This window comes from Schistocerca cancellata, chromosome 2, assembly GCF_023864275.1.
Source record: "Schistocerca cancellata isolate TAMUIC-IGC-003103 chromosome 2, iqSchCanc2.1, whole genome shotgun sequence".
In the NCBI taxonomy this organism is placed as follows: domain Eukaryota; kingdom Metazoa; phylum Arthropoda; class Insecta; order Orthoptera; family Acrididae; genus Schistocerca; species Schistocerca cancellata.
This window is the reverse complement of record NC_064627.1, coordinates 594077012-594091130: the sequence shown is the minus strand read 5'-3', so window position 1 is coordinate 594091130 and position 14119 is coordinate 594077012. Positions and strand designations below refer to the sequence as shown.

Below are 14119 nucleotides of genomic sequence, written 5' to 3'. Positions count from 1 at the left end.
AAGAATGAAAGAAAGAAAGATTATTAAAATAATGTCGGCTTGGATTTGACAGCTGAAATGATATTGGCATGGAACTGAGTGGTTTGCAGCCACCATAGGGCCACCTCTGTTTCCAGGCTTCATTCCTGTCATACACCCCGGATGTGCCCGTTTCGATCTTGGTTTAATGCTCCGTCGACATCATTACCCCCGGTTTCGAGACGTATGACAGGAAAGATTTCAAGTGGTTGCCAGCGCCTCTTGTCGCTGGAGAAATTATGGGATGACTGCTTTGGGGGAAATTAGCAACCCTGATGAAGCTCGAGGCATGTAACGCTCCCTGCAGGGATGTGTTCTGTAGCACTTGCAAGTTCTTATTCTTGTTTGAAGCAGCATAGGCCCGCCAGGGACAGGACAGGCATACTCGAATACTACACAATGTAATTGTAGAACACTAATGTTAGATGCGTTCAACGAAGCTTTCACTGCATTGAAAATAAATTTGACCAACTTCACACAGTTGAATGTAATGACCTGTTTTTTCCCAACTGTTAATTTAAACCCAATTGTTTTCACTGCACGATCAATGAATGTAACGCAAAATAGACGTTAAAATGTGTTTCTCTAAGAACAAAAAATTGAAATGGCACGAAAACATTTTGCTGAGGAAATAGGGTCCAACACAAAGTATCGTGAAGGGTGGAAAAACGAAAAATCTGAGAATGTAAAAACAGGTTTAAAATGGTTCAAATGGCTCTGAGCACTATGTGACGTAACATCTGAGGTCTTCAGTCCCTTAGAACTTAGAACTACTTAAACCTAACTAACCTAAGGACAACACACACACCCATGCCCGAGGCAGGATTCGAACCTGCGACCGTAGCAGTCGCGCGGTTCCGGACTGAAGCGCCTACAACCGCTCGGCCACCACGGCCGGCTAAAAACAGGGTTAAGTATATACGGTCCAGTCACATGAATTTGACCACCGTCTATGTTCGACGTTAACGTGCGATAACCACTCACAGAGGGCAGGTCGCCGCACTAGCAGTGCTGACATAGAAAGTCTGTCGGGCAGACGAGAAAAACAGTGCAGTTATTATCGCAGTATTGAAACAGAGCGATTTATCTGACTTACAAAGGGGATTATCATTGGCATTCGGGCCAAGGGTGAAAGCATTTCCGAAGCGGTTAAGTCTGAAAACAGTTCGCATGCCACTGTGGTTAAAGTATACCGTGCACGGCGAAACGGTGCTACCAAAAACCAACGCCGAGCAAACTGTGGTTCAGCACAGGCCGCAGACGACGGGGTGAACGGCGGCTACGGTGATGTGTAACGGACGAATAAACGTGCAACTGTTGAGCACGCAGCAACCGACTACCCAGATGAACCAAGGGGATACCAACAGCGTCTCCTCAACGGTGGCTGAGCGAATGTTGCATATGGGCCTCCGCAGCAGAGGCCTGGTTCATGCACCCATGCTGACTGCTGTTCATCAGCAACGAAGACTGGAATTTGCACGCCAATATGGTAACTGGATGTCCACGGAGTGGACGCTCCAATGGACAAACTGCCAAACTGTCGTGTTTGGCTCTGCAACAATCACTGTAAGGGTCCAGGCCAGAGGAGGGAGCGTTATGGTCTGGGAAATGTTTTCGTGGCATGTTATAGTCATTCCGGAAAGCACAATGGATCGACAGAAGTATGCATCTATCCTTGGGGACCATGTCCATCCCTAGATGCAGTTTGATTTTCCAGCAGGACAATGCAACATGTCCACAGCTCACAGTATACGTGTGTGGTTCGAAGACCATCAGCATTAAGTTTCCCACACTCTACCGGCCAACAAACTCCCCGGATTTAAACCTAATCGACAGTGTGCGGGACTACTTTGATCGGGCTGTTCGCACCATGGGTCCTCAACCGAGAAACCTACACCAGCTGGTCACGGCGCTAGAATTAGCATGGCTCCGCAACCCCATCAGTACCTTCCTGAACCTCAATGACTCTCTTCCCAAATGTTTGGTCTTTTGACAGGTGATCACATTAATGTGTCTGGAAAGTGTATACATATGGCGTGACCCTCCTAAGAGTCGCCAGGCGCATTTTTTCTGGTGATTCAGCAGATATCTGCTACTTCGCTTTCGCAATTTGTAGCTGTAGTCAGCCCAAAGAAATACTGCTTATCGTGTCTCACATACGATGCCTAGTGTCGAGGGAAAGCATCAGTTTGTTTCTCGTTAAAAACAAAATAACTTGTAAAGACGAAGTTCACGTGTTCTTTCGATAGAGTGGTCGCATCTTAGTCTAGTGTGATATTAGTTTAACTTATATATATTAACAGGGACAGTACAACACGAAGAATAATCAGTACTCCATCAGCGCTGACTGGTATTGCCATACAGCGGTGCTGCTCAGTTGCTGATGGAGTGCTGATTATTCTTTATGTCTTACGGTTTCTGTAAATAGAGACCGACAAAAAAATATCGCTGGAGACTAATTTTAGACCGCTCTATAGAAGGAGCATATAAAATCCCGATTAAAAAGTCATTTGAGACCGCTGTTTCGAAAGGCTACGTAAAATCATTTTGTTTGCAACGGAAAACAAACTGACACTTTCTGTCGACAATGAGCATCACATGATGTTATGAGCAACATTTGTTTTGGGCTGTCTCCACCAACACATTGCGCAAACGAAACTGCAAGTATCTGCTGAAATATCAAGGAAAATGCGCCTGGCAACTCTTTGAAGGGACACCACATATGTAACATTTTCCTCCTATATATATAACCGCTCTATAGAGGGGACATATAAAATCCCTATAAAATAGTATTTGGGGCCGATATATATATACGAGGAAAATGATTGGCCCCTAATGCCCCTCACAACGAACAAGGGCGAACAAGGGGGATTGCAGTGGTGGCCGGTTATCGTGTGCTAATGTGCTACAGCACACTGTAAATTTCACACTGAAATTATTCCACTCTGTATGCGAGTCAGAAATCGCACTAAAATTACACCATTTCTCTTTGAATGCGAGCCAGACATCTCACCAAAATTACGCCATTTGTCTTTGAATGCGTGCTGGTATGCAAATAAAACGGACCGATACATATTTTGTAACGCTCACTCCATGATAACTAGAAACTAGTGTCGAGCGCTGTAATGACGTCAGCCACACTAAGATCAACTGACATGAAGTGGTCCAATAAGACGACTTACCCAGATTTTTTTTACACAGGAAGAAGACCACGAAAGAAATGCACTGTCAAAATTTTAGCTGCTAAGAGACACTGCAAGTATTTAAAATAATAGCTGAAAATTGCCAAATTAGTAGAGCGCGGGCGCTGTACCAGCTGCGCATGCGCAATTAGGCGCGCCAAGGTCGGCGATACATTTAGTAATAGTAATAATAGTAATAATAGTAGTAGTAGTAGTAGTAGTAGTAGTAGCTTTATCCATCCGTAGATCTCTTTTTACAAGGATGTAGGACATGTCAAAGTATTTACAAGTTTAGATCAATTTAAAATAAGCTAATCCGTATACACATATATTTACAGACTTCTAGTTAGAGACAATCATTAGATTTACTCCTGGTATACAATACTTTTCTTACAAATAACTTATTAAATAATGCAATGCCACACTGTTCACTCATATCTCACTATCAGTCACTGCACACACTATACGCACATTGTTTCATGAGACTTCACTCACTACAAGGGCCGGCCGAAGTGGCCGTGCGGTTAAAGGCGCTGCAGTCTGGAACCGCAGGACCGCTACGGTCGCAGGTTCGAATCCTGCCTCGGGCATGGATGTTTGTGATGTCCTTAGGTTAGTTAGGTTTAACTAGTTCTAAGTTCTAGGGGACTAATGACCGCAGCAGTTGAGTCCCATAGTGCTCAGAGCCATTTGAACCATTTGAACTCACTACAAACACACACATCACTGCACACACTATACACACATTGTTTGATAACACTTCATTCACTACACACACACACACACACACACACACACACACACACACTTGTGATATCTGAGCCATTTTCTCTACCGCAACTTCCCGTTTCCTATCCTCAAAAACTGAGTCAGCATCCCTCCATAATGAGTGAGATGTTGAGCTCAGAAAGAGGAAGGGGTGTTAGTATTGTACTATGCATAGCTTGGGGGCTAGTGTTTCTAGAAAGGAAAAAACATAAAGTGAAGGTGTTATGTGGAATGTTGGATGTTTTATAACCATTATTATTATTATTTATTTGTATAACATTTTTTACCAAACCCCTACTCTGTTTTATCTAAGTAATCCTTAAATATATAAAATGTATTTCATAACAGGTACTTTTTACCTGCCTTTTTTAAATAAGTGTATTTTTGCAATTTCTGTAATCTATTTTAGTAATTTATTGTACACTTTTATTCCTTGATATAAAAATTCTGTCTTGAGTTTTATGTTTATTTTTCCTTGGTAAGTTAAGTTGAGTCTATCTCTTGTTGCATGGCCATGGACAGAGCTGTTTGTGCAGTAATTACCAATGTTATTTTTGATGTGTACAACTGAATGGTAAATGTATTCACATGGAGCAGTTAAAATACCCTGTGTTTTGAACAGATCTTTGCAATGACCTCGGCAATTATTTTTGGTTATTATTCTTATGGCTCTTTTCTGGAGCTTGAAAATTGTGTTCATAGTTTGTGCGTCTGTTCCCCCAAAAAAGAATGCCATAGTTAAAAATTAAGTGTACATATGAATAATATGTAACTAAAAGACACTGCATACCACACACTGATGATAGGATTCTACGGGCATAACGTGGTGATGGCTTTCTATTTGCAAGTACCTTTGTGTGTTCACTCCACTTCAACTGAGAATCAAATTCATTCCTAGAAATTTTGCATTTGTTACACAGTCTATAGAGGTGCCATCTACATTTAATTTAACATTGTCATTTTTCCTCTTCAAACTGAAATTCATGGCATTAATTTTCTTTATGTTTAATGTCACTTTATTGCTTATTGATTAATCATAAACTTCCTTGAGAGTTTCATTTGCTTTCTCGGCAAGGAGTTCTCTTGTTTTCTCAGTGACTATAATATTGCTGTCATCAGCGAAGATAATTTTTTCACCATCAGTAACACTACTGGGAAAGTCATTGATGTATATCATCAGGAACAGTATTGGTCCTAATATGCTACCTTGCGGAATCTCTATATTAATGTATTTTGATTCTGATTAGTGTTTTACTAAACGTTTAGATCTATTTGAAGTATGTGTTATCTCTACTCTTTGTACCCTATCTGTTAGGTATGATCGAAACCAGTCATTAGCTAACCCTCTTATTCCTATTACTTCTAATTTATTTAATAGAATCTTGTGGTCGACTGTGTCAAACGCCTTAGAAAGATCCAAAAATATGTCTGTGACACACTCATCTTTATCAAGAGCTTTAAGTACAATTTTTGTGAATTCTACTATGGCTGACTCCGTATTTTTGCCACTTCGGAAACCAAACTGTGATTCGCTTAAAATATTGTATTTATTCAGATAATTCATTAATCTGTCTTTCATAATTGCTTCTATTATTTTTGAGAATGCTGCCAGCAGGGAAATGGGCTGACAATTTTCTATGTCTTCTGCATTGCCTTTTTTAAGCAAATGTACAACTCTTGCCTGTTTTAACTGCTCTGGAAATGTCCGTGATGTGAAGAATTCATTTATTATAATCGTTAAGTGGCCTTGTATAATCCCTATGCATTGTTTCAGTACACACAGGAAATACGACACAATCCGATCGTAATTTGTAAGGGACGTTTCAGGTTACCGTTCGTTGGTAGTTTCTCTGACAATACAGTACACAGTTTCTATTCTCTCGAATTAGCCAATCCGTAACATCTCTTACAAATTATCCGTTGCTAAGAAATAAGAAATATGTGACACACAGAAACTCGAATCCATCTGAAGGAAAAACTGTTCGAAAGATTTAGAACTGCTCGTGAGAGGCTGTGCACCGTTACCGATGGAGATTTACGAGACTGGGCCCTCCGAATTGCATCTGACATGAACATAGCTAATTTCCAGGCTTCATAGATCTGACTACGCAGGTTCAAGAAATCGTACAGAAAAGGAAGTCGCAAAATTACGAAATGTACGTCACATACACGCGTAGAGCAGCTGTCGGTGATAGACAGCTGATGTAAGGACGAAACTTGTTGTTACTCCTGCAACTGCTGTTTATAACGCTGAAAGTCACGTTCCGTGAAAGAAGTGCATGCAAATCGCACTTTATCATTTCGGAATGAAAAAAATACAATGCAATGACACATTGCTACACGATAATGCCAGTGATTAGTATGAGTGGTTTACTGTTTCCGCAGCTGTATATCTGTCTTCAAGAACCGCAAGGCAAATTAAGACCAAAAATTTAAAAAAAATAAACAGTTGCAAAAATCTTGTAATCGACGTATCAAAATCTGGAAGAATGGGAAAGAATAGCTTTCAACATTTCGTTCGAAACGTATTCCTACAAGCTGCAGCAACTAATTCATTGCTTTTATTGAATTCATGGTCTGGACATAACGACGCCTCTGTTTTTGTGAAGGGCGTCGAAAAATCTGTAGATGTAATGTGGATTCCGCCTGGAACTACCAGTGCGATTCAACTCTCGATAAAGAATTTTTTTCGACAGTGGAAAGCATTTTACAGGAAATTATCAGCAAGTCAGGAAATTATCAGTAATTTACGATACCTCTCTCTCATTTCAGGTTTATCAGCGGTACAGTATTCTTAAGCTCCAGTCATTTGTGCATTACAAGTTTTCTTCGCCACGCTTTACGAAGTTGATCAAGCATGCCTGGTATGCAACGCAATATGCAGAACAACGGCCGGCCGGCCGGAGAGGCCGAGCAGTTCTAGGCGCTACAGTCTGGAACTGCGCGACCGCTACGGTCGCAGGTTCGAATCCTGCCTCGGGCATGGATGTGTGTGATGTCCTTAGGTTAGTTCGATTTAAGTAGTTCTAAGTTCTAGGGGACTGATGACCAAAGAAGTTAAGTCCCATAGTGCTCAAGGCCATTTGAACCATTTGAACAATGGCCGGGGCCATTTCTGCCTCCATCCCAGTTCTGTATAAATAAAACTAGTGGTTACTGCGAAGTGCCTGACTGCAACAATTTTTCCTTTGTCTGAGTGCCTGGTACAAAAAAAAGTTGGTTTTTGTCATTCAATAGAGACTTCGCATTTTTGAGACGACTACAGGGAATAAACAAAAAAACTGTTTCACTGATAGTCAAATGTACAACATTTAAACATTATTAGAAGAAAAGACCTACAGGAATTGTTATAAAATGTTATAAAATTTCATTTCAACAAATTACAAGTCCTCACTGATGGAAGTCATCTGTGACATCAAACACTGCCATGATTTTATTTTCTCTGCTAACCACTTTTATCAGAACTACATGTTCAGGAACTGAACTGTTGATACGAAGTCATTAAAAAAAATGTTTGTATAGTTTAAGCCAGGTTTTCACCGAAGCAAACAGGCTAAAATACACGTGCAAAAGAGAATTCTGTATGTGTACCCATTAGGCCTCTTGCAGGTTCTTCAACTGAATGCCACTTCAGCTACTTACGTGTCCCTAACCCTCCCCAGTTACCTAATCGGAAAATGGAGACCTGCAGTTGTGAATCCGAACCACAAGTCTTTTGTGGCCATTCAAACATCTGTGAGAATTGAATGTTCGGTTAAATTCATAGTGAAAAAGTTGTGGTGTGAACGGGATTAGATCCCGCGCCCTCTGGATCACGAACCGCGCGGTCTTTGCCACTTTTGTTTTTATTCTATTTTTTTTTTTTTCTAATTTCGTTCGTTGATGTTCGTTCTGTTTGTTTGGGGCGGACGTCCAATGACGCTTGTTAAACTTCAGCATTGATCCATTAACTCAGTTTGTTTATTACAGGGGGCTGCTAACCCTCTGACCGAACACGCTGAGCTACCGTGCCGGCGACACGAAACCATTTCTGCTTTAGTGAAACAAAAAAAGAAACCATTGGACCTTATACGCGTAGTGGAAACGCTAGTTGTATCACCTCTTGAGATGATGCCCGACGTCGGTAATTAGTGAATTAGTGTTCTGTTTATAAGTTTCCCCTCAATGGTAAATTTCAGCCGAGATACAAGGAAAATTTTTGACCAGTGCTAAGGAGAGATGGAGCTGCAAATCCGTGAAAAGTGCACGATCTCCACGCATGTCACTCTTCCATACAAATTGAGACACTTATATTCTTCCTTCCTTGCACCATTTTGCATACTCCGTCAAGAACAGTGCGCGCCCCGTTCAAAATAATGCTCACTGAATAGCAAAGTTTCACATTGTGGCTCTAACAAGATAGAGTTGTATCCCGTATGCCTGACTATTAGCTACAAAAACTAAAACCTAATAACACAGTGTTCATAGGCAATGTTCGCTATCTCGTGTTCTCTTCCGTTCCCTCTGGTATAAACGATTCTACCTATCCATATACACTCCTGGAAATTGAAATAAGAACACCGTGAATTCATTGTCCCAGGAAGGGGAAACTTTATTGACACATTCCTGGGGTCAGATACATCACATGATCACACTGACAGAACCACAGGCACATAGACACAGGCAACAGAGCATGCACAATGTCGGCACTAGTACAGTGTATATCCACCTTTCGCAGCAATGCAGGCTGTTATTCTCCCATGGAGACGATCGTGGAGATGCTGGATGTAGTCCTGTGGAACGGCTTGCCATGCCATTTCCACCTGGCGCCTCAGTTGGACCAGCGTTCGTGCTGGACGTGCAGACCGCGTGAGACGACGCTTCATCCAGTCCCAAACATGCTCAATGGGGGACAGATCCGGAAATCTTGCTGGCCAGGGTAGTTGACTTACACCTTCTAGAGCACGTTGGGTGGCACGGGATACATGCGGACGTGCATTGTCCTGTTGGAACAGCAAGTTCCCTTGCCGGTCTAGGAATGGTAGAACGATGGGTTCGATGACGGTTTGGATGTACCGTGCGCTATTCAGTGTCCCCTCGACGATCACCAGTGGTGTACGGCCAGTGTAGGAGATCGCTCCCCACACGATGATGCCGGGTGTTGGCCCTGTGTGCCTCGGTCGTATGCAGTCCTGATTGTGGCGCTCACCTGCACGGCGCCAAACACGCATACGACCATCATTGGCACCAAGGCAGAAGCGACTCTCATCGCTGAAGACGACACGTCTCCATTCGTCCCTCCATTCACGCCTGTCGCGACACCACTGGAGGCGGGCTGCACGATGTTGGGGCGTGAGCGGAAGACGTCCTAACGGTGTGCGGGACCGTAGCCCAGCTTCATGGAGACGGTTGCGAATGGTCCTCGCCGATACCCCAGGAGCAAGTGTCCCTAATTTGCTGGGAAGTGGCGGTGCGGTCCCCTACGGCACTGCGTAGGATCCTACGGTCTTGGCGTGCATCCGTGCGTCGCTGCGGTCCGGTCCCAGGTCGACGGGCACGTGCACCTTCCGCCGACCACTGGCGACAACATCGATGTACTGTGGAGACCTCACGCCCCACATGTTGAGCAATTCGGCGGTACGTCCACCCGGCCTCCCGCATGCCCACTATACGCCCTCGCTCAAAGTCCGTCAACTGCACATACGGTTCACGTCCACGCTGTCGCGGCATGCTGCCAGTGTTAAAGACTGCGATGGAGCTCCGTATGCCACGGCAAACTGGCTGACACTGACGGCGGCGGTGCACAAATGCTGCGCAGCTAGCGCCATTCGACGGCCAACACCGCGGTTCCTGGCGTGTCCGCTGTGCCGTGCGTGTGATCATTGCTTGTACAGCCCTCTCGCAGTGTCCGGAGCAAGTATGGTGGGTCTGACACACCGGTGTCAATGTGTTCTTTTTTCCATTTCCAGGAGTGTACAAGCGAATGTTGGTGAATTTTCTGCAAATGCTCATTCCCACGCGTTCGCTCCCATTTACCCCATTATAAATCGGGCTTTAAGTGCTTAAAATTGGTGTCTGTGAACTCCCGATAATTTCGCTACGTATAGCTGCGTGAGTGATTCGGCGAGTCGCGCGCTGGGTGCGCTGATATATGTTGTTCCTTGCGCGGCAAAAATGTGTTACTTCAACGTTTTTTTCAAAATATTTGCAATGCCTCTTAGGAGCTAAAATTTTAGCAGTGCATTTCTTTCGTTGTCTTCTTCCTGTGTAAAAAATTTCATTGTAAGTTTCGATATGTCTTAATATTCCCTCTTGAGAGAAGAGACACAGCTGATAAGTTTTCTACTGCGCATGTTCTGACGTGACGTCATCCCTTCCGGTACTATGGGTGCTACTTAGCTCACAGCAGCAGGTGAATATACGTCTCTGAAACTGCGTGCAGCGTATTGTGCAAGCGCGAGAATAAGGACTTTCTAAGAACCGTCGTCATGACGGCACTGTGGTGAGTGATCTAAAGTGCACACGGGCAGTTTGCAAACCCGTGTTTTTGTTCCTGCTGATACCAACATTTTTTCTTTTATTTTATTCCTCACGATTTTAAACTATTATTATGAAATTATATATAATTAAACAGTTAAACTTATATACATAAAATTAATATATTCAGCTTAGTTACGATTACTTCACTGTCAGTTAAAAGGCTACAGGTCAACACACTGCAGTACGTTGGTATAATTTTGCATAAGCCACCACTAGCAGACTAATGAAATACATTCAGCTTTCCTAGTTAATATATATTTAGCGCAAGGAATGAGGTTTCTTTCGTATTTGGTACACCACCTGTTGACGATACGTCTCTTCTGGTAGAAATTCAGTAAAACATGTCCACAGTTCTATCGCAGATGGCGTAGCAAAATATTTCCTCTGCAGACCTAAAATCACATATTGCCGTCTTTCTGACACATCTGAACAAGGCGAGCTTACATCTTGGTAAGATCAGTCACTTTTTGAGTGGATACATCTTTAAGTTCAATAAATTTGATAACTTGACTATGAAGAATTAACTAGTCTTGTAGCCAAATACAAAATTGTGCAAAATTAGCGGACACTAACTTTCATCTCCCTACATCTGGCACACTCACAGGGAGACTAGTATCAAATTTAGCTACGGTCTGTAATAAGTATCTAGTCGTAAGTGAAATAATTCACTAAAGGTAACGTAAAAGTGGAAATGCTTCCGTTATGTCAAGAGCTGAATTGTCGGACAAATGCCGCAGAGATACTTCCACTGAAAATTACATTCATGATGGTTAAAGAAGTTCTCAACCAACCAGCAAAAATTGTTCTTATGGCAGTTATATATAATGCCGAATGTTTTCGAGCAGTTCGTGAAGTGGTGGAAGTGCAGAAGGTGGATAGGTTGGGGTGGGAGGTTGAGGGAGGAATGGCGGAGTTGTGGGGAGGAGAACGATAATGCGAAATATGGAGACTAGAGGGAAGGGCGTTTCAGTTTTGTAAGACAGGCGATTCTGTAGAACAGGGGTCTCTAAACTACGGCCCGCGGGCCGAAAAACCGGCCCGCGTTAGCTGGCCGGACATCCCTGGTATCCGGCCCGCCAAATATTTGAGGTGGTGCCTATACTGCCAACAATTGAGTTTCGAGGCCTATCGTGAGCAATACACCGCGACATTGTCGGAGCTCTATCTTTACAAAGCGGAAGGTCATGGTTAAACTTGTGGCTATCCACAATAAACACACAGAACATTCTCCGTGCGATAGCGAAAAAAAAAACTGTTAACAGACTAGTTTGGCGAAAACATTTTAAGTAAAAAAATTCTTTGCATTTTATTCTACTCACGAGTCTGGTGCAAGTCTTTCAAATGGACGCCACTTCGGCGACTAGCCTTAGTAATCAATCATTATGGAAGGTGCTTCTTAAGCAAAGTTTCACTTTCTTTACGTATTTCTATTTTCAGATTTTCCTTGTATCTTCGAATTCAAACTTTGAATTGTCCCACACCTACTAGTACAGCGCATAAAACACTTAAAAACTCGTGAGACACTCGCAACATAGACACAATCACGCAACAGAACTATCAAATATATGCTCTGGCTCTGCTACTCGCTACAAGACTACGTAACTAAACTTATTGTTGCGCTGCTTGAAATAACAATGCGTTGACATACTCTACCTCTGTTACGTCTTGTAGTAATAGTGTTGCTAACAATGATTTTGAAATTTCGTTAACTTTGCAGGACACTTTCGTGAATAATGTGCAGTGACATACTTTTTTGTCGGTGAAATTCGCCAGAATAAAATATGCCCGAAATTCGGTCAGGTACGTCCACCAATCAAAATTATGTAATTAAATAAAAATCGTAGTGCGTTCCAGTGCTAGCTATTCCCACAACCTTAGATTTTTGCGATTTCATCTTTCCTTTAGCCTTACATCACGGTGATCATGGAGTGCTAGGGTCGTTTAATCCCACTAGGTAGATCTTGGCCCTTATGACTTCGTGGAGGAATCAATGTGGCCCGCAGAATAAAACGTTTGGAGACCCTGCTGTAGAACATGTTTCAATGCCATGGTTAATGGTACAGTGAGATAAGTATGGATAACTGTTAGTACTCGCAATCACACAACAGGTAAATAGACGTGTACGAATGTTACATAATAGTAAAATCTTTAATGACCTCGCCGTCGATTGGACAACACCGAAATATTTATTCCTTCCTGCACAATAGCAGCTACTTAATTCTTTTAGGCTGTCCTTACAATATCCACTAGCGAAATAGGACCTTAATAATCTAGTTCCTATGATATCATGTCTCTTCTCGACGAAGTAAATAATAGAGATGACTAAAGCAAACGATTTCCTTACCTTTAGTAGGAGTTGGTAGTCGTTAATTCGCTGGATTGGAAGCTTCAGATGCTCCGACAAGCTCTTGTCGTCACCAAGTTGCTGGCTAAGCTCCTGTAAGGACAATAACAGACGTCATAAGCATAAGAATAAACAGTGCAGTGACAAGCTCTATAATTAGGTTTGTCATCCGTCCCGATATATCAGGACCATTACCGTTACAGAACTTCTTGGCCCAACATCCCGACAAGACCCAATTTTGTCCCGAATTTGCGAATTCCTGTTAAGAGTTTGGCTTAAGTACAGAAGTAACGCCATCTGTTAGCGCAACATGTAAATGCAGTTTCCGTTAGTTTCATTTATGTCAACAAGTTTATGTTGATACGGTTGTGTCACAGATGGCTTTGCATGTCGCGGAAGCTGTATCGACGATGCAAGCACCTTCTACATTTAGCGCCGTCTTTTGAGAAAACACCGTATTTCTCCAGCATAACGGGACTGTAATTATGAAGCAGAGCCACGAGGAAGAATCGGGCAGTTCCCACTTGAATAACGATCTCATAAGACTTGCTGAAAAAGGTGAAATATTCCGAAAAATATGGTGTACCAACTACTTCTGCCGCAACAAGTTCCATATAATTGTGTTCTAAATAAAAAGTAATTACATTACGTAAATTTTTACTCCATTTCTACAACACTGTCTCAGAGTGGCCCGACGAGGTCCCAGCTACATATGGCAAACACTATCTATCATGGATTGTATTGGCTGAAGAACGGTGGACGGTGCCCCTGACAGCCCTCCCCTGCCCATATGGGGCTGGGGAATGAAATTACAATATATATATTGTAGTTTCATTTCCCTGCCCCATATGGGCTGGCCTTTGTATTTGACTACAGCTAATTCTCAAATGAACACTGTTGCTTGTGATTGCTTTTCAATTTATAGATCATTTCAGAAGACGCTACGTATTTCCTTTCTAAGTCGCAATTCATCTATATCTTATTCTTATCTTAACTGTCGAATTTATCTGCTTCTTAACTTACACTGTAAACATAAATCATAGGCAGAATACGCTATATATTGCGATAACACGCATACATAGGTATCGACCGAAACTGGAGTTTCTAGGTTACAGCAAACTTTTTAAAAAAATGTGTACTTTACTCACGTTTTGTACAGCATTACTTAAGTTTAACCTAATGTTCATCCCTTTATGCTCCTATCCAGATGAAAGAAAAATAATCATACACTTTATAATTACGAAAACATCCCATGAAAAAATATATATTCCTTCACCGTGGGTGGGGC

General features: G+C 42.4%; 1 protein-coding gene across 1 annotated transcript in view; it reads right to left on the bottom strand.

Moving 5' to 3' along the window:
* The window catches only part of LOC126162232 (obscurin), a 720647-nt gene that overhangs the window by 507209 nt on the left and 199319 nt on the right, over positions 1-14119 (bottom strand). Inside the window, exon 4 of the mRNA XM_049918601.1 lies at positions 12832-12924. Coding sequence (XP_049774558.1) covers positions 12832-12924 — 93 coding nt within the window. The remainder of the gene's footprint in view (positions 1-12831; positions 12925-14119) is intronic.